A 23,590-nucleotide genomic window follows, 5' to 3' on the forward strand; every position below is an offset into this window, starting at 1 on the left:
ATGTCTCCTCATGTTTGGAAAGTTCTCCTCCTTGAGAGCAGAGTAGAACTCTAGCAGTGATGCTGACTTAAAGTGCTCTTTCAGTAGTGAATCAGACTGCAGGTCAATGAGTTCAAGCTGAACATCAGTGGGTGCACTATCAACACTGCAGGTAAAGGGAGAGGAAACCAGCTGCATTTCATCCTCAACCTTTTTGAAATCTTGAAAACACCTTGAAAATTCATCATGCAGTGCTCCCAACATGGATGAGTACCTGTGCCGGTGATCAGCTGATGGTTTGACTTCTTTCAGGGTGTTTGAGATTGTTGCTGCCTAGTTGCCTTGAAATTAATTGCAACTTTGTCATGAAGGCTTTCACATGGCTATGCATTTCATGAGCAAAAATGCCCTTGCCCTGCAGTTGTGTGTTCAGTAGGGATGGGTACCGTTCACATTTTAACCGATACGGTACCGGTACCTGTGAATTGATACCGGTACCCAACGGTACCTTTTTTCTGTACTTTAGTCTCTAAAAATGTAATCTACCTACCTCAGTTGTGAAAAAAGAAATCCAAACTTCAAATAACCACACTTTCCACCGTTTTGGCTTGCCCCGACTGCTTTGTTGTTGAATCAAGTCAAATCCTAGGTAAGCGTATATTGTGCGTGTGAACGTTGACATGAAAAGAAAAAAGTTAAAAAAAAAAAAAAAATTAAAAAGATTTTTTTTTTTTTTATTAGCATGTAATCTTTCGCGGGCCGGTCAGAATCATCCCAGGTCTGCTATAGACCAATCAACATGAAGCAGAAGGGAGCGCACGTCACCTCCGTTCTCACATGCACGTGTGTGTCCTCGTGTGTATGCTGGGAAACACGTGACGTGATACACAATAGAGGCCTTGCTGGGAAACACGTGATACACAATAGAAGCCTTGCTGGGAAACACGTGATACACAATAGAAGCCTTGCTGGGAAACACGTGATACACAATAGAAGCCTTGCTGGGAAACACGTGATACACAATAGAAGCCTTGCTGGGAAACACGTGATACACAATAGAAGCCTTGCTGGGAAACACGTGATACACAATAGAAGCCTTGCTGGGAAACTTGAATCGGGGACATTGAATCCTTGTATTATGATAATTACAACATCATTTCATGGAGCTGTAATTAACACAACACAAGGATTCAATGTCCCCGGTGACATCACTGGTGGCCATTATCCAAACTCATTCACTCTCAATAACTGTCAAACTAAATGAGCGTGTGCAAAAGTCTTTGGATGTGTGTGAGAATATGTGCAAAATAAATCAGCATTGTTTTTTTTGTGTGAAGTGCCCCCTTAAAGCAACACAGACCTGGTTCTGCAGCCTTTAAAGCAACACAGACCTGATCCTGCAGCCTTTAAAGCAACACAGACCTGGTCCCGCAGCCTTTAAAGCAACACAGACCTGGACCCGCAACCTTTAAAGCAACACAGACCTGGTCCCGCAGCCTTTAAAGCAACACAGACCTGGTCCTGCAGCCTTTAAAGCAACACGGACCTGGTCCCGCAGCCTTTAAAGCAACACAGACCTGGTCCTGCAGCCTTTAAAGCAACACAGACCTGGTCCCGCAGCCTTGAAAGCAACACAGACCTGGTCCTGCAGCCTTGAAAGCAACACAGACCTGATCCTGCAGCCTTTAAAGCAACACAGACCTGGTCCCACAGCCTTTAAAGCAATACTGACCTGGTCCTGCAGCCTTTAAAGCAACACAGACCTGGTCCCACAGCCTTTAAAGCAACACAGAGACACTGACCTGGTCCAGCAGCCTTTAAAGCAACACAGACCTGGTCCCGCAGCCTTTAAAGCAACACAGACCTGGTCCTGCAGCCTTTAAAGCAACACAGACCTGATCCTGCAGCCTTTAAAGCAACACAGACCTGGTCCCACAGCCTTTAAAGCAATACTGACCTGGTCCTGCAGCCTTTAAAGCAACACAGACCTGGTCCCACAGCCTTTAAAGCAACACAGAGACACTGACCTGGTCCAGCAGCCTTTAAAGCAACACAGACCTGGTCCCGCAGCCTTTAAAGCAACACAGACCTGGTCCTGCAGCCTTTAAAGCAACACAGACCTGGTCCTGCAGCCTTTAAAGCAACACAGACCTGGTCCCGCAGCCTTTAAAGCAACACAGACCTGGTCCTGCAGCCTTTAAAGCAACACAGACCTGGTCCTGCAGCCTTTAAAGCAACACAGACCTGGTCCTGCAGCCTTTAAAGCAACACAGACCTGATCCTGCAGCCTTTAAAGCAACACAGACCTGATCCTGCAGCCTTTAAAGCAACACAGACCTGGTCCCGCAGCCTTTAAAGCAACACTGACCTGGTCCTGCAGCCTTTAAAGCAACACAGACCTGGTCCCGCAGCCTTTAAAGCAACACAGAGACACTGACCTGGTCCAGCAGCCTTTAAAGCAACACTGACCTGGTCCTGCAGCCTTTAAAGCAACACTGACCTGGTCCTGCAGCCTTTAAAGCAACACAGACCTGGTCCTGCAGCCTTTAAAGCAACACAGAGACACTGACGTGGTCCAGCAGCCTTTAAAGCAACACAGACCTGGTCCCGCAGCCTTTAAAGCAACACAGAGACACTGACCTGGTCCAGCAGCCTTTAAAGCAACACAGAGACACAGACCTGGTCCCGCAGCCTTTAAAGCAACACTGAGACACTGACCTGGTCCTGCAGCCTTTAAAGCAACACAGAGACACTGACCTGGTCCTGCAGCCTTTAAAGCAACACAGAGACACTGACCTGGTCCCACAGCCTTTAAAGCAACACAGAGACACTGACCTGGTCCCACAGCCTTTAAAGCAACACAGAGACACTGACCTGGTCCTGCAGCCTTTTTTTTATTTTTTTTACTTTGACCAGTCAGCTGGTTCTTTTCAGCGTTTATCGCTTTTTCTGGTCAAGCATGACCGACAGAAACAGGTTGAATGGGGTATAGATGGGGGGAAAGACACTCTGAGAAAATACGGCGAGTCCGGGAGTCGAACTCGTGTACCCCAGATCCGTGACGCGCACGGTTGTCCCCGACGCCGAAATAGCGCCGAGATACGCGGTGAGCTACTGGAGCTCCCCCGGTCCTGCAGCCTTTAAAGCAACACAGAGACACTGACCTGGTCCTGCAGCCTTTAAAGCAACACAGAGACACTGACCTGGTCCTGCAGCCTTTAAAGCAACACAGAGACACTGACCTGGTCCTGGAGCCTTTAAAGCAACACAGAGACACTGACCTGGTCCTGCAGCCTTTAAAGCAACACAGAGACACTGACCTGGTCCCGCAGCCTTTAAAGCAACACTGACCTGGTCCTGCAGCCTTTAAAGCAACACAGAGACACTGACCTGGTCCTGCAGCCTTTAAAGCAACACAGAGACACTGACCTGGTCCCGCAGCCTTTAAAGCAACACAGAGACACTGACCTGGTCCCGCAGCCTTTACAGCAACACAGAGACACTGACCTGGTCCCGCAGCCTTTAAAGCAACACAGAGACACTGACCTGGTCCTGCAGCCTTTAAAGCAACACAGACCTGGTCCTGCAGCCTTTAAAGCAACACAGAGACACTGACCTGGTCCTGCAGCCTTTAAAGCAACACTGACCTGGTCCTGCAGCCTTTAAAGCAACACAGAGACACTGACCTGGTCCCGCAGCCTTTAAAGCAACACAGAGACACTGACCTGGTCCCGCAGCCTTTAAAGCAACACAGAGACACTGACCTGGTCCTGCAGCCTTTAAAGCAACACAGAGACACTGACCTGGTCCTGCAGCCTTTAAAGCAACACAGAGACACTGACCTGGTCCCGCAGCCTTTAAAGCAACACAGAGACACTGACCTGGTCCTGCAGCCTTTAAAGCAACACAGACCTGGTCCTGCAGCCTTTAAAGCAACACAGAGACACTGACCTGGTCCTGCAGCCTTTAAAGCAACACTGACCTGGTCCCGCAGCCTTTAAAGCAACACAGAGACACTGACCTGGTCCCGCAGCCTTTAAAGCAACACAGAGACACTGACCTGGTCCCGCAGCCTTTAAAGCAACACAGAGACACTGACCTGGTCCTGCAGCCTTTAAAGCAACACAGAGACACTGACCTGGTCCTGCAGCCTTTAAAGCAACACTGACCTGGTCCTGCAGCCTTTAAAGCAACACAGAGACACTGACCTGGTCCTGCAGCCTTTAAAGCAACACAGAGACACTGACCTGGTCCTGCAGCCTTTAAAGCAACACTGACCTGGTCCTGCAGCCTTTAAAGCAACACAGAGACACTGACCTGGTCCCGCAGCCTTTAAAGCAACACAGAGACACTGACCTGGTCCTGCAGCCTTTAAAGCAACACAGAGACACTAGGGGTGGGACGGTTCACAAAATGGACGGTTCGGTTCGTATCACGGTTTTGGGGTCACGGTTTTCGGTTCGGTTCGATATACGTTAATTTGTATTAAAAAAAAATGTACACTCAAATCTAAACACGCTTCATTTATAAAAAAAATTAAAAAAAGATTTACAGTGTTACAGTGTTTACAGCCTTAAATAATGTTTAGCACACAAAGACCAAACTGACTGAAAAATATAGGCTACATTTGTCAAAGTATTAACTGGCAGCATACATCAAACTAACACACACACACACTGTACTGTTTAAAAACAACACTGCTCTGTTCATTCTATTTTTAAAATACGTACATTATCTGTCTACATTTATTTAGACTAACATTATTTAAATATTGAGTGCAACTGTGGTGGATTACGTAATTCGGTGAGTTGGAACTATCTATGGGTTGGCGGGTCCCCACGGACATTTTAGCGTGTGGGACCTTCAGCTTAGGAGGAGTTCATAACATCAACAAGCAGCACGAAAGCGGCAATAGTCCCGGTTGGAGTTAGTAAAACACAGTTGTATGTTAGCCTTCTTGGATGTTGAATAAACGCCTATCATTGTCTTTAAACACCCCGCCTCTCAGACTCTCATTTCCTCCTCTGCTAGCTAGTAGCTACGGTAACATGTCGTTGACTGTATTAGCTGGGGCTAGTGCTACCATAGTTAAAACGTGCGTTGCTTTGTACAAACTGCTAACGCTATGGCAAGATGTGTGTAGGCCTATGTCAAAGGTGTTGAGGGAAAAAGATCCTGAAAAATCTCTATGGGAATTTGATACCATTTTTATGCCACTTGTTGACAAACATGCACCATTGAGAAAGTTTACCGTCAGAAGCATCAGAACACCATGGTTGGATGCTGAACTAAAAGAATATATGATAGAACGTAATCGAGCTAAATTAATAGCAAATACATCAGGTTATAAATCAGACTGGGAGGTATATTGTAAATTAAGAAATGTTGTTACAAAATGTAATAAAAAGAAGAAGAAATTGTATTATGAAAATAGGTTTAATTATATAAAAAATGACAGTAAATTATTATGGAATACTCTAAATGAAATAATGGGCAGGAATAAGAAACCTACCCCATCCTTTCTAGAAACAGAAGGAAAATTCCTCACCAAACCAGTTGAGATTGCTAATCATATTAACAATTATTTTATTGGAAAAGTAGATAATTTAAGGAATAATATGCAAACAATAGATAATGAAAAATCTTATTTATTAATAAAGAATAAAATAATGAAAGATAAAAATTGTCAATTTAATTTTGATAGCGTGACTATAAGTAATGTAGAACATATGTTAAGTACCACTAAAAACAAACCACCAGGTGTTGACGGTCTTGACGGGAAACTTCTGAAATTGGTCCCTGATTTAATTGCCCCTGCTATCTGTCATATTATAAATCAATCCTTTAGTGAATGTTTGTATCTGCAACAGTGGAAAACTGCCAAAGTAATACCACTGCCAAAATTTTTGAAATTGCCATTCTCAGGATCTAATAGTCGTCCCATAAGTTTACTGCCAGTTTTGAGTAAACTGATGGAAAGAATAGTAAGTGAACAGATTAAAAGCTACTTTTCTTTTAACACATTGACCACTGATTTTCAACATGCATATCGTGAAGGACATTCAACAGCGACTGCTTTAACCCAAATGACGGATGATTGGCTGAAAGAGATAGATAAAAAGAAAATAGTTGGAGCTGTCTTGCTTGATTTTACTGCAGCATTCGACATCATAGATCACAAATTCTTACTTAAAAAACTTGAATGTTACGGTTTCTCCTCATCTGCACTATCTTGGATGCAAACTTATTTAGCAAACCGGAAACAACTAGTTTTTTTTAATGGGAGTTACTCAGAAGTTAAAACGGTAAGGTGTGGAGTACCCCAAGGAAGTTGCCTTGGGCCTTTGCTCTACACCATATTTACAAATGACATGCCTCTTGTCCTAAATAAGTCCTATATTTCTATGTATGCGGATGATTCAACGATTTACACATCAGCCTCAACAGCCAATGAATTAAATACGGTCCTAAAGGCAGAGTTGCAATCAGTGATGGAATGGATAAAGAATAACAAACTAGTTCTAAACATATCAAAGACAAGTAGCATCATTTTCGGTTCAAACCATACTCTAAGAACGAACCCAGTCTTGAAACTTTTGATAAGTGATGTGGTAATTAATCAAGTCCAGGAGACTAAACTCCTAGGGGTAACATTAGACAGTAAATTGTCATGGTCACACCATATAAACAATATAGTAGTGAAAATGGGAAGAGGGATTTCTGTTGTTAAAAGATGTGCTCATTTGTTACCACTAAATTCTATCAAACAGGTCATTCAAGCTCTGGTTTTGTCAAATCTTGACTATTGTCCTGCAGTATGGTCGAATGTAACGACGAGTAAACTGAAAAATTACAAATGGTACAAAACAAAGCAGCACGTATAGCGCTTCGCTGTGAGTACAGAACTAATGTTGCAGCGATGCACAGTTGTTTTACTTGGTTACTTGTCAAACATAAATTACTCTGCTCACTCCTTGTATTCACTAGGAATATTTTTGTTACAAAGATCCCCTCAATTTTATATAACAATTTATCAATAAGTCTTGACAGACACAACCATTCCACCAGACATGCTTCTGCACGAGGTTTTACACTTCCAAAAGTGAGGTCGAATGCAATGAAGCGAACTGTCATGTTCCGTGGTATGCAGGAATGGAACTCTCTTCCCAGACATGTTAAGCAGGAGAATAGTAAATGCCGTTTCAAAATCGTGGTAAAACAACATTTTCAACCAAAGAAATTGACATTCCCTAATAGATAGTGTGTACGTAAATTAAAATGTATGTGTCTGATAAAGAGATAGGTATATATGGATGAAAAGGCATGTGTCTGATAGGGATATATTATAAAAATATTGTATAATTTTGTATTTTTATATTGTATTATGAATTTGATTAGGGTTTTTATTGTTGTTTTAATTGTCTGTATGACATGTAAATGTTGTGAGTGTATAAGGGTTTTTATTGTTGTTTTAATGGTCTGTATGTCATGTAAATGTTATGAGTGTATAAGGGTTTTTATTGTTGTTTTAATTGTCTGTATGACATGTAAATGTTGTGAGTGTATACGTCTGTAACTGTATTTTATGTGTTATGGACCCCAGGAAGAATAGCCCCAGCAGCACTGCTGTGGCTAATGGGGATCCAAATAAACTTAAACTTAAACTTAAACTATGTAATGTTAATGGCTATGTTTTTAAAGTCGTAATGAAGATTGATTTATATTGTGCTTGCCATTTTTACACAAACTGACTAGCACCTGGCTGCAGTGCTGCTGCTGCTGCTGCTGCCTGCAGCCAGTGCTCACCTCTCCCGGCTCCGCTAAATGATTTTTTTTTATTTGCGCGTCATCTGAACCGTATGATACACAGACGCCCCGAACCGTGGGGGTCGTACCGTACGGTACACAGTTCGGATGCGTACCGTCCCACCCCTAAGAGACACTGACCTGGTCCCGCAGCCTTTAAAGCAACACAGAGACACTGACCTGGTCCCGCAGCTTTTAAAGCAACACAGAGACACTGACCTGGTCCCGCAGCCTTTAAAGCAACACAGAGACACTGACCTGGTCCTGCAGCCTTTAAAGCAACACAGAGACACTGACCTGGTCCCGCAGCCTTTAAAGCAACACAGAGACACTGACCTGGTCCTGCAGTCTTTAAAGCAACACTGACCTGGTCCTGCAGCCTTTAAAGCAACACTGACCTGGTCCTGCAGCCTTTAAAGCAACACAGAGACACTGACCTGGTCCTGCAGCCTTTAAAGCAACACAGAGACACTGACCTGGTCCTGCAGCCTTTAAAGCAACACAGACCTGGTCCTGCAGCCTTTAAAGCAACACAGAGACACTGACCTGGTCCCGCAGCCTTTAAAGCAACACAGAGACACTGACCTGGTCCTGCAGCCTTTAGAGCAACACAGAGACACTGACCTGGTCCCGCAGCCTTTAAAGCAACACAGAGACACTGACCTGGTCCTGCAGCCTTTAAAGCAACACAGAGACACTGACCTGGTCCTGCAGCCTTTAAAGCAACACAGAGACACTGACCTGGTCCTGCAGCCTTTAAAGCAACACTGACCTGGTCCTGCAGTCTTTAAAGCAACACTGACCTGGTCCTGCAGCCTTTAAAGCAACACAGAGACACTGACCTGGTCCTGCAGCCTTTAAAGCAACACTGAGACACTGACCTGGTCCCGCAGCCTTTAAAGCAACACAGAAACACTGACCTGGTCCTGCAGCCTTTTTTGTATTTAATTTTTTTATTATTTTTTAAACAAACATATAAACAAACATGACAACACACGATAAGATACACAAGCATTAGTTGACAGTGCACATCCAATGAAATCACATTTTAGTTAATTGTCATATATAGGATATACCCTTAATACCTGTTATCTAAAAACCTACACACATATGCTCCAGCTCGTACCCCCCCCCCCCCCTCCCGGACCCCCCATTGGATAATCCATCCATTTTCCCTCGCTCCTAACCAGACATTACCATTATATGCTAGCTTTTATTTTCTCCACCACTTCTAACCACAATGTCATTTTGGATTCATTGAGACCCAAAATTCTTGCTGTAGATATTTCTTGATAGATCACATCGAGATATGTAATAATCCAGACCTTTCGGCAAATTTTTTCCGGTTGGAACCATCGTGATGCTATCAGCTTTTTAGCCACTGTGATACCCGATAAAACCAATCTCTTTAGCTGTGGATGTACTGCACACTCAAAATCATCATTCAGCAGTAATACAGAGGGGTGTACAGGTATATTCCAAGTTACGAGATTTGATAATTGCTGAGTCACCTCTTTCCAGAATATCTTAACTGGTGGGCAGTCCCAGTACATGTGCATAAATGTCCCCTCGTCCCCATTTGTACATAAAGAGCATTTGGAGTCTTGTATAAGACCCATTTTTTTCAGTCTTATAGGAGTCAAGTATGTCCTGTGAATATAGTTAAGATTGATTTGTTGATGGTCCGGGTTCCTTGATGTGAGTCGAACATTTGCCCAGGCTTCTTGCCAATCAAAATCACTTTCCAGGTCTGGTATATCCCTCCTCCAGACGGAGTCTAGGTGGAGGGTTTCATATGAGGACGTTAGTAATTGAAAATCTGAAACAAAACCTCTTGATGTCTCTCTTTCATCTGTGGTGTTCAATTGGTTTCGTTAATGGAACACCTTGAGTCTTCAAACATAACAATAACTGTAAGTAAAAAAGTCCTGCAGCCTTTAAAGCAACACAGAGACACTGACCTGGTCCCGCAGCCTTTAAAGCAACACTGAGACACTGACCTGGTTCTGCAGCCTTTAAAGCAACACAGAGACACTGACCTGGTCCCGCAGCCTTTAAAGCAACACAGAGACACTGACCTGGTCCCGTAGCCTTTAAAGCAACACAGAGACACTTACCTGGTCCCGCAGCCTTTAAAGCAACACAGAGACACTAGGGGTGGGACGGTTCACAAAATGGACGGTTCGGTTCGTATCACGGTTTTGGGGTCACGGTTTTCGGTTCGGTTCGATATACGTTAATTTGTATTAAAAAAAAATTTAACACTCAAATCTAAACATGCTTCATTTATAAAAAAAAATTTAAAAAAAGATTTACAGTGTTACAGTGTTTACAGCCTTAAATAATGTTTGGCACACAAAGACCGAACTGACTGAAAAATATAGGCTACATTTGTCAAAGTATTAACTGGCAGCATACATCAAACTAACACACACACACACGGTACTGTTTAAAAACAACACTGCTCTGTTCATTCTATTTTTAAAATACACAGAGACACTGACCTGGTCCCGCAGCCGTTCCGTCTCCTCCTGGTAGGCCACGAGCTGCTTCTTCCACTGCTCCACGTTGGAGTTGGCCTCGTGCAGCGCTGCCACCAGCTTGGAGTTTGAGTCCTGCAGAGGAGAGAGAACCAGCTGTTACATAACATCCATCCCTCCCAGGTACTGATGCTACACTCCCTCCCAGGTACTGATGCCACACTCCCTCCCAGGTACTGATGCTACACTCCCTCACAGGTACTGATGCTACACTCCCTCCCAGGTACTGATGCTACACTCCCTCCCAGGTACTGATGCCACACTCCCTCCCAGGTACTGATGCTACACTCCCTCCCAGGTACTGATGCCACACTCCCTCCCAGGTACTGATGCCACACTCCCTCCCAGGTACTGATGCCACACTCCCTCCCAGGTACTGATGCTACACTCCCTCACAGGTACTGATGCCACACTCCCTCCCAGGTACTGATGCTACACTCCCTCCCAGGTACTGATGCTACACTCCCTCCCAGGTACTGATGCTACACTCCCTCACAGGTACTGATGCCACACTCCCTCCCAGGTACTGATGCTACACTCCCTCCCAGGTACTGATGCTACACTCCCTCCCAGGTACTGATGATGCTACACTCCCTCCCAGGTACTGATGCTACACTCCCTCACATGTACTGATGATGTTACACTCCCTCCCAGGTACTGATGCCACACTCCCTCCCAGGTACTGATGCTACACTCCCTCCCAGGTACTGATGCCACACTCCCTCCCAGGTACTGATGCTACACTCCCTCCCAGGTACTGATGCTACACTCCCTCCCAGGTACTGATGCTACACTCCCTCCCAGGTACTGATGCCACACATAGGTACTGATGCCACACTCCCTCCCAGGTACTGATGCCACACTCCCTCCCAGGTACTGATGCCACACTCCCTCCCAGGTACTGATGCTACACTCCCTCCCAGGTACTGATGATGCTACACTCCCTCCCAGGTACTGATGCCACACTCCCTCCCAGGTACTGATCTGATGCTACACTCCCTCCCAGGTACTGATGCTACACTCCCTCCCAGGTACTGATGCTACACTCCCTCACAGGTACTGATGCTACACTCCCTCCCATGTACTGATGCTACACTCCCTCCCAGGTACTGATGATGCTACACTCCCTCCCAGGTACTGATGCTACACTCCCTCCCAGGTACTGATGCTACACTCCCTCCCAGGTACTGATGCTACACTCCCTCCCAGGTACTGATGATGCTACACTCCCTCCCAGGTACTGATGCTACACTCCCTCCCAGGTACTGATGATGCTACACTCCCTCCCAGGTACTGATGCCACACTCCCTCCCAGGTACTGATGCCACACTCCCTCCCAGGTACTGATGCCACACTCCCTCCCAGGTACTGATGCCACACTCCCTCCCAGGTACTGATGCTACACTCCCTCCCAGGTACTGATGCTACACTCCCTCCCAGGTACTGATGCCACACTCCCTCCCAGGTACTGATGCCACACTCCCTCCCAGGTACTGATGCTACACTCCCTCCCAGGTACTGATGCTACACTCCCTCCCAGGTACTGATGCCACACTCCCTCCCAGGTACTGATGCCACACTCCCTCCCAGGTACTGATCTGATGCTACACTCCCTCCCAGGTACTGATCTGATGCTACACTCCCTCCCAGGTACTGATGCTACACTCCTTTCCAGGTACTGATGCCACACTCCCTCCCAGGTACTGATGCCACACTCCCTCCCAGGTACTGATGCTACACTCCCTCCCAGGTACTGATGATGCCACACTCCCTCCCAGGTACTGATCTGATGCTACACTCCCTCCCAGGTACTGATCTGATGCTACACTCCCTCCCAGGTACTGATCTGATGCTACACTCCCTCCAAGGTACTGATGCTACACTCCCTCCCAGGTACTGATGCTACACTCCCTCCCAGGTACTGATGCTACACTCCATCCCAGGTACTGATGCCACACTCCCTCCCAGGTACTGATGCTACACTCCCTCCCAGGTACTGATGCTACACTCCCTCCCAGGTACTGATGCCACACTCCCTCCCAGGTACTGATGCTACACTCCCTCCCAGGTACTGATGCTACACTCCCTTCCAGGTACTGATGCTACACTCCCTCCCAGGTACTGATGATGCTACACTCCCTCCCAGGTACTGATGCTACACTCCCTCCCAGGTACTGATGCTACACTCCCTCCCAGGTACTGATGCTACACTCCCTCCCAGGTACTGATGCTACACTCCCTCCCAGGTACTGATGCTACACTCCCTCCCAGGTACTGATGATGCTACACTCCCTCCCAGGTACTGATGCCACACTCCCTCCCAGGTACTGATGCCACACTCCCTCCCAGGTACTGATGCTACACTCCCTCACAGGTACTGATGCTACACTCCCTCCCAGGTACTGATGATGCTACACTCCCTCCCAGGTACTGATCTGATGCTACACTCCCTCCCAGGTACTGATGCTACACTCCCTCCCAGGTACTGATGCTACACTCCCTCCCAGGTACTGATGCTACACTCCCTCCCAGGTACTGATGCTACACTCCCTCCCAGGTACTGATGCCACACTCCATCCCAGGTACTGATGCTACACTCCCTCCCAGGTACTGATGCTACACTCCCTCCCAGGTACTGATGCCACACTCCCTCCCAGGTACTGATGCCACACTCCCTCCCAGGTACTGATGCGATGCTACACTCCCTCCCAGGTACTGATGCTACACTCCCTCCCAGGTACTGATGCTACACTCCCTCCCAGGTACTGATGCCACACTCCCTCCCAGGTACTGATGCCACACTCCCTCCCAGGTACTGATGCTACACTCCCTCCCAGGTACTGATGCCACACTCCCTCCCAGGTACTGATGCCACACTCCCTCCCAGGTACTGATGCTACACTCCCTCCCAGGTACTGATGCCACACTCCCTCCCAGGTACTGATGCTACACTCCCTCCCAGGTACTGATGCTACACTCCCTCCCAGGTACTGATGCTACACTCCCTCCCAGGTACTGATGATGCTACACTCCCTCCCAGGTACTGATGCTACACTCCCTCCCAGGTACTGATGCTACACTCCCTCCCAGGTACTGATGCTACACTCCCTCCCAGGTACTGATGCTACACTCCCTCCCAGGTACTGATGCTACACTCCCTCCCATGTACTGATGCTACACTCCCTCCCAGGTACTGATGCTACACTCCCTCCCAGGTACTGATGCTACACTCCCTCCCATGTACTGATGCTACACTCCCTCCCAGGTACTGATGCTACACTCCCTCCCAGGTACTGATGCTACACTCCCTCCCAGGTACTGATGCCACACTCCCTCCCAGGTACTGATGCTACACTCCCTCCCAGGTACTGATGCTACACTCCCTCCCAGGTACTGATGCCACACTCCCTCCCAGGTACTGATGCCACACTCCCTCCCAGGTACTGATGCCACACTCCCTCCCATGTACTGATGCTACACTCCCTCCCAGGTACTGATGCTACACTCCCTCCCAGGTACTGATGCCACACTCCCTCCCAGGTACTGATGCCACACTCCCTCCCAGGTACTGATGCCACACTCCCTCCCATGTACTGATGCTACACTCCCTCCCAGGTACTGATGCTACACTCCCTCCCTGGTACTGATCTGATGCTACACTCCCTCCCAGGTACTGATGCCACACTCCCTCCCAGGTACTGATGCTACACTCCCTCCCAGGTACTGATCTGATGCTACACTCCCTCCCAGGTACTGATGCCACACTCCCTCCCAGGTACTGATGCTACACTCCCTCCCAGGTACTGATCTGATGCTACACTCCCTCCCAGGTACTGATGCTACACTCCCTCCCAGGTACTGATCTTTGAAGTCTTTGAATAAGATCAAACTAATACGCCAACTTTTTGGGAAATTAGATTATTTGCCATCTACCCTGGAGTTAGACAAGCAGATACATACCCTTTTCTTTTCTTTTTTTTTGATCCACTTTTTCTCCCATTTTCTATATTTTCTCTCATCCCAATTTCGTATCATCCAATTCAACCCTCCCCTGTCACGGACGCTGTTTCTTGCCTCCCACAAGCCAGCTGCAATGTGGACTAAGTCATACATAGCACAAGTCCCCTCCGGTACTTGAGGTAACAGCAGTCGCATCTTTTCACCTGCGCAGCTCGATCTCTCAGTGGCGAGGAGTAACGCGTGGGAGGCTCACGCTGCCCCCGACACTTCCTGATTCTACTGCGCAGGCGCACCAACCGCCCTGTAGGAGTCGCTGTCCACAACGCCCGATCCCCACCCTTCAGTTTCCCTCCCCGTAATACGGCCAATGTGTATTACTGTGGACGACCAGCTAAACTGAAAGCAAATGTGGAGCGCTGGGCTTGAACTGACGAGCCCAGCGTCTCCAGCATTTCGTGGCGAGTGCCTTGCCCACTACGCCACGTAGCCGCCCTACCCTTTTCTTCTCTATGCATGCATTATTGCATTAGGCTTAGGGAACAAGCTGCACCGTTAGCCTAGCTTAGCGTCATTCACTGGTTGCTTTTCAAAAAACTTTGGAGGTGATGAAATCACTGCGCCCAGGCAGCAGTGGTTCGCCAAAAAAGAATTCAGAGTATATATCTGCTTAGAAAACGAAAATCAAAAAAAAATCTCCATGTGGTAAATACACATGTTTTACAGGAATGTTTTGGAGTTGTATTTGGAGTGACTGTTGGGAACTAGGCTACACTGGCACACCTACCTCCAGTGAATGACGCTAAGCTAGGCTAACTGTGCGGCTGTTCCCTAAGCCTAATGCATGCACAGAGAAGAAAAGGGTATGTATCTTCTTGTCTAACTCCAGGGTAGATGGCAAATAAGCTAATTTCCCAAAAAGTTGCCGTGTTCCTTTAATAATACATTAGTCGTAGTGTTAAAGAGTCAGCAGCTCGAGATTGTAAGGTGAGAATTGGTCACATACAGTATTATTCTGTTATACCCACAGTAATTCCAAGGTGCTTGAAACCCAATGTATTTTGGCTATTTGGCTATGCCAGTTGTCTAGGCAAACAAACAAAAATACAGGTTTCATAATATATACATTAAAGCTTCAATCAATGATTGAAGGTAATAACTGACCCATTCCATGTCAACATACTGAAAGCCCAGAGACATGACACGTGAATTGGTGGGAGGTAGTCATTGTATGTGGGTTCGATTCCCGCTTTGGGACCAGGTTGCCAAGTTGCCAGTTACCCAGGTGGGTTGTATCTCCCGGGCCTTTCTGTGTGGAGTTTGCATGTTCTCCCCGTGCTCGCAAGGGTCCCCCCCCCCCGATAAGAGAAACCCAATGGAAAAACATGCACAACAGATCGCTAACGCTGTAACCCTGACGAAGACGGACATGAGCACTTGGATTGGTCCCCGGGGCGCAGCTGCTCCCGGCTGTCTTTGGCGGGAAGGATGACGGGATGGGAGGTGCAGAGAACATTTCATCAGCGACTCAGTGCATGTGTGTTCCTGTGGGTCGCCCGTCGCGTGTGTGTGTTAATCTGATGACAAATAAAGACTTATACTATAATACCTGGTACAGAGTAAGATTGTCACGATACCTCAGTAATACCCTACGGCAGCGTTTCCCAAACTCTGGGTCGTGACCCAAAATGGGTTGCGGACCCGTTTTTATTGGGTCGCCAATAATAATAATTAAAAAAAAGTATAAATAATTTTTTTTTAATTATAAAAAAGCTGTAGATGTGTTGATTCAGTTTGGCACCACATACTTATGTGAATCTGGGTTTTCTACTCTAGCATACCTGAAAAACAAATACAGAAACAGACTAAATGCTCAGCATGACCTCAGAATAGCACTTTCAAAAACCAAGCCCAGAATAGATCTGCTGGTTGAAAACTTCAACCAGCCACATACCTCTCATTAGATTTCATTGTTCCATAGATGAAATATTATACCCCTTCTAGCATGATGTCAGGTCAGTAGAATTTTAAAATAAGTCAGTACAAATTAATCAGAATGTTGCTCAATGTTGGGGTTTAAGGTTGAGGGACGGAGGGAGGGGTAAGAAATGGAGAGTTGAAAAAGGGGTGAGAAATAGAAAGGAGAGTAGAACATGTTTGTTTTTAAAAGTGTTACAAAATTGTATGTACCGGTACATATGTTATGAGGTGGTGAGCAACTTAACATTACACTCTGATTATTGCTGTGATGTACTTTTATAATTAAATAAATACATTTCATATACATTTGAAATTCATGGTTTGTTGTGTTCTTTATCAGTAGTTTATAAATGTATGTTATGGCAATTCATGATGTATTTGTGTAAGTTTGGGTCCCGGGGAAACACCAAATTTCTCTTTTGGGTCTCGAGCTGAAAAAGTTTGGGAACCCCTGCCCTACGGTATCAGTGCATGTGTGTGTGTTCCTGTGGGTCGCCCATCTCGCGTGTGTGTTAAACTGCATGACAAATAAAGACTTCTAGTCTAACAATTACGATACGACACCTGACCAAGTGTGCTGTTTACCTGCAGAGTGAAGAGCTCAGCCTCCAGGTTTATTTCACAGATCGACCTGAAAGAGAAAATAAATCCTTCAGAGTCTCAACCAGCAGAGGTTGTGATGGTTCAGGGGCTTAAAGAACCTAACACACACACACGTGTCACAGGTTCGAATCCGCGTCGCAACTTTTGACACATGCCGGTACCAATACACCCTCTGTCACTCTCAACCATGTTTTCCTGTCACACTCCACTGTGTATTATCCCATTTAAAAACAGAGATGTCATGAAAACTAATAGTCTAAATCAGCAAGTATCCCAATAAGAATAAGAACGATGAGTTTTCCTCACAGAGCATCCTAACACACTGTGATGTTTTACTGAGAGCATCCTAACACACTGTGATGACATGTTTTACTGAGAGCATCCTAACACACTGATGTTTTACTGAGAGCATCCTAACACACTGTGATGACATGTTTTACTGAGAGCATCCTAACACACTGATGTTTTACTGAGAGCATCCTAACACACTGTGATGACATGTTTTACTGAGAGCATCCTAACACACTGATGTTTTACTGAGAGCATCCTAACACACTGTGATGACATGTTTTACTGAGAGCATCCTAACACACTGATGTTTTACTGAGAGCATCCTAACACACTGATGTTTTACTGAGAGCATCCTAACACACTGATGTTTTACTGAGAGCATCCTAACACACTGATGTTTTACTGAGAGCATCCTAACACACTGATGTTTTACTGAGAGCATCCTAACACACTGTGATGACATGTTTTACTGAGAGCATCCTAACACACTGATGTTTTACTGAGAGCATCCTAACACACTGTGATGACATGTTTTACTGAGAGCATCCTAACACACTGATGTTTTACTGAGAGCATCCTAACACACTGATGTTTTACTGAGAGCATCCTAACACACTGATGTTTTACTGAGAGCATCCTAACACACTGAGGACACGTTCTGCACCAGGTAACGTTCTGCAGCAGGTAACGTTCTGCACGTTCTGCAGCAGGTAACATTCTGCATGTTCTGCAGCAGGTAACGTTCTGTACGTTCTGCAGCAGGTAACGTTCTGCACCAGGTAACGTTATGGACGTTCTGCAGCAGGTAACGTTCTGCACCATGTAACGTTCTGCACGTTCTGCATCAGGTAACGTTCTGCAGCAAGTAACATTCTGCACCAGGTAACGTTCTGCACCAGGTAACGTTCTGCACGTTCTGCACCAGGTAACATTCTGCACGTTCTGCACCAGGTAACATTCTGCACCAGGTAACGTTCTGCATGTTCTGCACCAGGTAACGTTCTGCACGTTCTGCACCAGGTAACATTCTGCACGTTCTGCACCAGGTAACATTCTGCACCAGGTAACGTTCTGCACATTCTGCACCAGGTAACGTTCTGCACATTCTGCACCAGGTAACGTTCTGCACATTCTGCACCAGGTAACGTTCTGCATGTTCTGCACCAGGTAATGTTCTGCACGTTCTGCAGCAGGTAACGTTCTGCACCAGGTGATTGATTGATTGAAAAGTTTATTAACAGATTGCAGAATGGGTACAGTACAGTACAGCTCAATACATACAATTGTTAAGGGGATGCAGACCAGAGAAAGACTTTAGTCTTGTTTACACCAGGGTCCCCCATTTTCAATTAATCATAACATATATGATATACATGACATACAGATAGACAGTACTGCTACATCTATACATTTATGACATATCAGATTTGCAAATACAGTACTGTTTGTGATACAAAAAGTGTCCAGAAAAAGCGTGTATATACATTTGACGTAGAAACTGTACATTGGAGGAGGTTGGGTGGGTGGGGTGGGGTTGGGTGGGTGGGAAGGGGGCTGTACATTGGAGGTGGGGGGACACACACACTGTACACTGTACATTGGAATACTGACAAAGCCATACTTGGTCATTTACTGTACAACTGGGTTAGGACATTTGTAGGGGCCAGTTTCGAATTGCAGTCTCCCGTAGGTGTTCTTTGAGAGTGTTTTTGAAAGTGGGTAGTGATTCACATTCCTTTACAGCTTTGGGTAGGGCGTTCCACATTGATGTGGCATAATTGCGAAACGTGTTTAGTCCCTTGTTTGAGCCGAATCTGAGTTTAACATGATTTGTGGAGCTGTGTTGTGATCGTGGTATTCACTGACCTTTGGGAAGTATTTTGACATGTACATGGGTACCTTGGTCGCGTAGTGTATCTTGTAGACCAGGCCCATTGCAAGTTGCTGTACTCTGTCGTCTACTCTAAGCCATCCTAGGTTGTCAAAGTGGGCAGGGGTGAGGTGGGTTCTAGGAGTCAGGTTAAGCAGTAGTCTGACTAGCTTGTTTTGAGATGTTTGTAATTTGTTTTTTAGTGCCTTTGAGGTGCTTTTGTACCATGAGGTGCAAGCATAGTCGTAGTACCCTTGAATGAGTGCTCCTGCCAGAGTCTTCAGGGTATTCTTGTTTACCAGAGAGGAGATCCGGTACAAGAATCGAGTTAGTTGGTTGACTTTTTTTATTACATTGGATGCCATTTTGTCACAGGAAAGATTAGCCTCTAGGATGGAACCCAGGTAGGTAATTTCATCTTTCCTTGTGACAATATTGTCACCCACCGTAACCGAGAAGCCGTCAGTCTTGCCTAGTTTGTTATTTGAACCGAAGAGAATGGACTCTGTTTTGCCCATGTGTAATGATAGTTTGTTATCAGCGAGCCATATGCAGATTTTGCCTAGTTCTGAGCCGAGGGTTTTTTCAACCTGCAACTTGTTCTTGTCAGAGACCAGCAGGGCTGAGTCGTCCGCAAACAGGAACAGGTTGCAGTCACAAGCTGACGACATGACATTTGCATAAATTAGGAATAGTAGCGGTCCTAGTATGCTTCCTTGTGGAACACCACAGCTCACTGTGAGGGAGGGGGGGGGGGGATAGGGTACCGTTTACCTCCACCATCTGTTCTCTCCCCTCCAGGTAGGATTGTATCCAGCTCACTGATAGACTATCAAAACCAATTGCTTTTAGCTTGTCAATCAGAATGGTGTGATTGACAGTGTCGAAGGCCTTTTGTAGGTCCAGCATGACCATGCCGCAGTATTTGCCCGTGTCCACCTCTTGTTTGATGTGGTCATTCAAATAGAGAAGGCATGTGTCAGTGGAGTGGGATGTTCTGAAGCCAGATTGGAATTTGTAGATTCGATTTTTTTCCGCGAGGCACTTTTCGATCTGTTCATATACAATGACTTTCGAGATGGATGTAAGGATAGAAACAGGGCGGTAGTTGCCTGGGTCTAATTTGCTGCCCTTTTTGTGCAGGGGTGTTACTCTCGCAATTTTGAAGTCCTTGGGGACGTGTCCCTGTTTTATGGAGAAGTTTATTATGTGTGTGATGACTGGGGTGATGGCGGCTGCTGAGTCTCTGAGGAATTTGGAGGGGATGTTGTCATGCCATGGCCAGTGGCCTTGTTCGGTTGGAGGGCGCTCAGTTTTTTGAGTACCTCATCTGTAGTTACGATTTCCAGTTTGAAGTCGTCTTTGTGGACGCCTAGGTTCTTGTAGTATGCTACTATGTGTTCTACCCCATACTGCCCTGAGTGGGAGGTTAGTTTGTTTACCAGTGTTGTGGCTATGTTTGTGAAGAAAGTGTTTACGTAATTGGCTACATCCACCTTGTCTGTGATGAGCGTGTTGTCCGTCTTTATGTTTATGTTTGAGAACCTGGTTTTAAGTTTTTTACTGCAGCCTAGTTGATTGTTGAGTAATTTCCAAAGTTCACATGGCTTATTTTTGTTTTCCTCAGTTTTGATCATGGAGTTTACGTCATTTCTTAGTCTGTTTCTTTCTAGTTTGAGTTCAGTCACGTGGTCTTGGAGTTCACTGCTCTTGCTTTTGGTAAGCTTTGACTGACTTTTACGAAACTCAGAGCATTTTTTGTCTCTGGCTTTCATAGCGGTCAGTATTTCAGTGTGCATCCATGGCTCAGCGCGATTTTTTACCCTGGTGGTTCTTAGCGGGGCCATGTTGTTTAGTATTGATGAAAATTTGGTTTTGAAGCCAAATTCCACCCATACGGTCAATTGTCTCAATTGTCTCATGATGAAGGTCAGTACGGTTAATGAATTTGGTGTCCTTATGAATGTACATGCAGACACCACCTCCATACTTGTTTCTATCATTACGGACTATAGAATAGTTCTCCAACTCTATTTCAGGGTCTGTTACAGATGAGTCAAGTTTAGTTTCAGTAAAGCATATTATGTCTACCTTACCGCTAATAAACAGGTTTCTTATTTCATCCAGCTTATGTTTTATGCTGTTTACATTCAGGTGAAAAATGTGTAGTCCGTTTTTATTTGCTGTGGTATAGATGTCATCGAGTTCCAGGTAAATTCCTTCGTCTGTGAGGGGGGGGGGGGGGGGGGGGCTCTGTGTAGTCCGGGTGGGTGATCCTTTGCTCAGGGTCGTTGTCCCTTGACGAGGGGGGGGGCTCTCCGTATTGTTGTCCGTCTGTGTCTGGTGCTGCTGTGGGGGAGGGGGGGGGGGGGGGCTTTGTTGTTGTCTCCGTGAAGTCTGTGTGTTGGTGTGTGGGGAGGGGGGAGGGGGGGGTCCTTTGTCCTGTGTCTTCTCTGGCGGCAACCCTTTGTCCTGGGCTGGTAAACATAGCCAGCCTGGCTAGGTTGGCTAATTTAGCAGGCGATTTGACCGTGGGGTTGTCGGTTGGATTTCTTGCCGTGATTTGCACCGGTGTTGAAACCTCCGGTTCATCCCGCTTCGTTCTGGTCCCTCGGGCGTCCCGTTGTAGTTGCGCCGGTGATCCAGTAGTGGGCGGTGGAGGGTTGTTGACGTTGGATGATGAGTTGGTCGCAACTGTGGTCGTCGCTGTTTGAGTCAGTAGTCCGAGTTGTCTCGCTTGGTACCGAGTGATAACTGGACCTGGGTTCAGCGGAATGTCTCCCGAAAGAAGCAGGTATAAGAAGATCATCGATCTTCTATCAAACCTGCCCGACGGGGGTAAACTCTTTCGTCCCGGATTCAACGTTAACACGCAGTGTATTGCTGCAGTCCCCATGGCTGGATGTTTTCTCTCCGAGCCATTTAGAAGGTAAAAGTCGCAATGAGACTCTTTTTTTACCTTATCCACTCCTGTCTGGTGGTGTTTCCATGTTGAATTAAGGTACTGGTCCGTAATCCAAAGTAGGGTGAGTAGAAAGTGTATAGTAAACCTTGTTGTTGATTTACTTTGACGCTGTTGTTGGGAGCTGAGAATAATGCGACTGTCCATGTCGAAAGCCGGTGACAGCCGGTAACGTTCTGCACGTTCTGCACCAGGTAACGTTCTGCACGTTCTGCAGCAGGTAACGCTCTGCACGTTCTGCAGCAGCTCACATGCTTGTCACAGCACTGAGACAAGCAGCCAGCGTCACGGCACTAAAGCAGCCAGCGTCACGGCACTAAAGCAGCCAGCGCCACGGCACTAAAGCAGCCAGCTTCACGGCACTAAAGCACCCAGCGTCACGGCACTAAAGCAGCCAGCGCCACGGCACTAAAGCAGCCAGCTTCACGGCACTAAAGCACCCAGCGTCACGGCACTAAAGCAGCCAGCGTGACGGCACTGAGACAAGCAGCCGGCGTCACAGCGCTGAGACAAGCAGCCAGCATCGCGGCACTAAAGCAGCCAGCGTCACAGCACTGAGACAAGCAGCCAGCGTCACAGCACTGAGACAAGCAGCCAGCGTCATGGCACTAAAGCAGCCAGCGTCACGGCACTAAAGCAGCCAGCGCCACGGCACTAAAGCAGCCAGCGCCACGGCACTAAAGCAGCCAGCTTCACGGCACTAAAGCACCCAGCGTCACGGCACTAAAGCAGCCAGCGTGACGGCACTGAGACAAGCAGCCGGCGTCACAGCGCTGAGACAAGCAGCCAGCATCCCGGCACTAAAGCAGCCAGCGTCACAGCACTGAGACAAGCAGCCAGCGTCACAGCACTAAAGCAGCCAGCATCACGGCACTAAAGCAGCCAGCGTCACAGCACTAAAGCAGCCAGTGTCACGGCACTAAAGCAGCCAGTGTCACGGCACTAAAGCAGCCAGCGTGGCGGCACTGAGACAAGCAGCCAGCGGCACAGCACTGAGACAAGCAGCCAGCGTCACGGCACTAAAGCAGCCAGCATCACAGCACTAAAGCAGCCAGCGTCACGGCACTAAAGCAGCCAGTGTCACGGCACTAAAGCAGCCAGTGTCACGGCACTAAAGCAGCCAGTGTCACGGGACTAAAGCAGCCAGTGTCACGGCACTAAAGCAGCCAGCGTGGCGGCACTGAGACAAGCAGCCAGCGGCACGGCACTAAAGCAGCCAGTGTCACGGCACTAAAGCAGCCAGCATCACAGCACTAAAGCAGCCAGCGTCACGGCACTAAAGCAGCCAGCGTCACGGCACTAAAGCAGCCAGCGTCACGGCACTAAAGCAGCCAGTGTCACGGCACTAAAGCAGCCAGCATCACAGCACTAAAGCAGCCAGCGGCACGGCACTAAAGCAGCCAGTGTCACGGCACTAAAGCAGCCAGCATCACAGCACTAAAGCAGCCAGCGTCACGGCACTAAAGCAGCCAGCGTCACGGCACTAAAGCAGCCAGCATGACGGCACTGAGACAAGCAGCCAGCGTCACATCACTGAGACAAGCAGCCAGCGTCACGGCACTAAAGCAGCCAGCGTCACGGCACTAAAGCAGCCAGCGTGAC

At 47.0% G+C, this 23,590-nt stretch overlaps 1 protein-coding gene across 3 annotated transcripts in view; it reads right to left on the reverse strand.

Annotated features, from left to right (window-relative positions):
* LOC311227248 (homer protein homolog 3) overlaps nt 1–23,590 on the reverse strand; it is a 263,122-nt gene that overhangs the window by 143,738 nt on the left and 95,794 nt on the right. For all 3 annotated transcript variants that reach the window (XM_084312833.1, XM_084312834.1, XM_084312832.1), the window contains 2 exons: nt 16,848–16,893; nt 10,290–10,400 (listed from right to left, as the gene is read on the reverse strand). In XM_084312833.1, the coding sequence (XP_084168959.1) occupies nt 10,290–10,400; nt 16,848–16,893 (157 nt within the window). The remainder of the gene's footprint in view (nt 1–10,289; nt 10,401–16,847; nt 16,894–23,590) is intronic.

This window comes from Notolepis coatsorum (genome assembly GCF_963971535.1).
Source record: "Notolepis coatsorum genome assembly, chromosome: 4".
NCBI lineage: Eukaryota > Metazoa > Chordata > Actinopteri > Aulopiformes > Paralepididae > Notolepis > Notolepis coatsorum.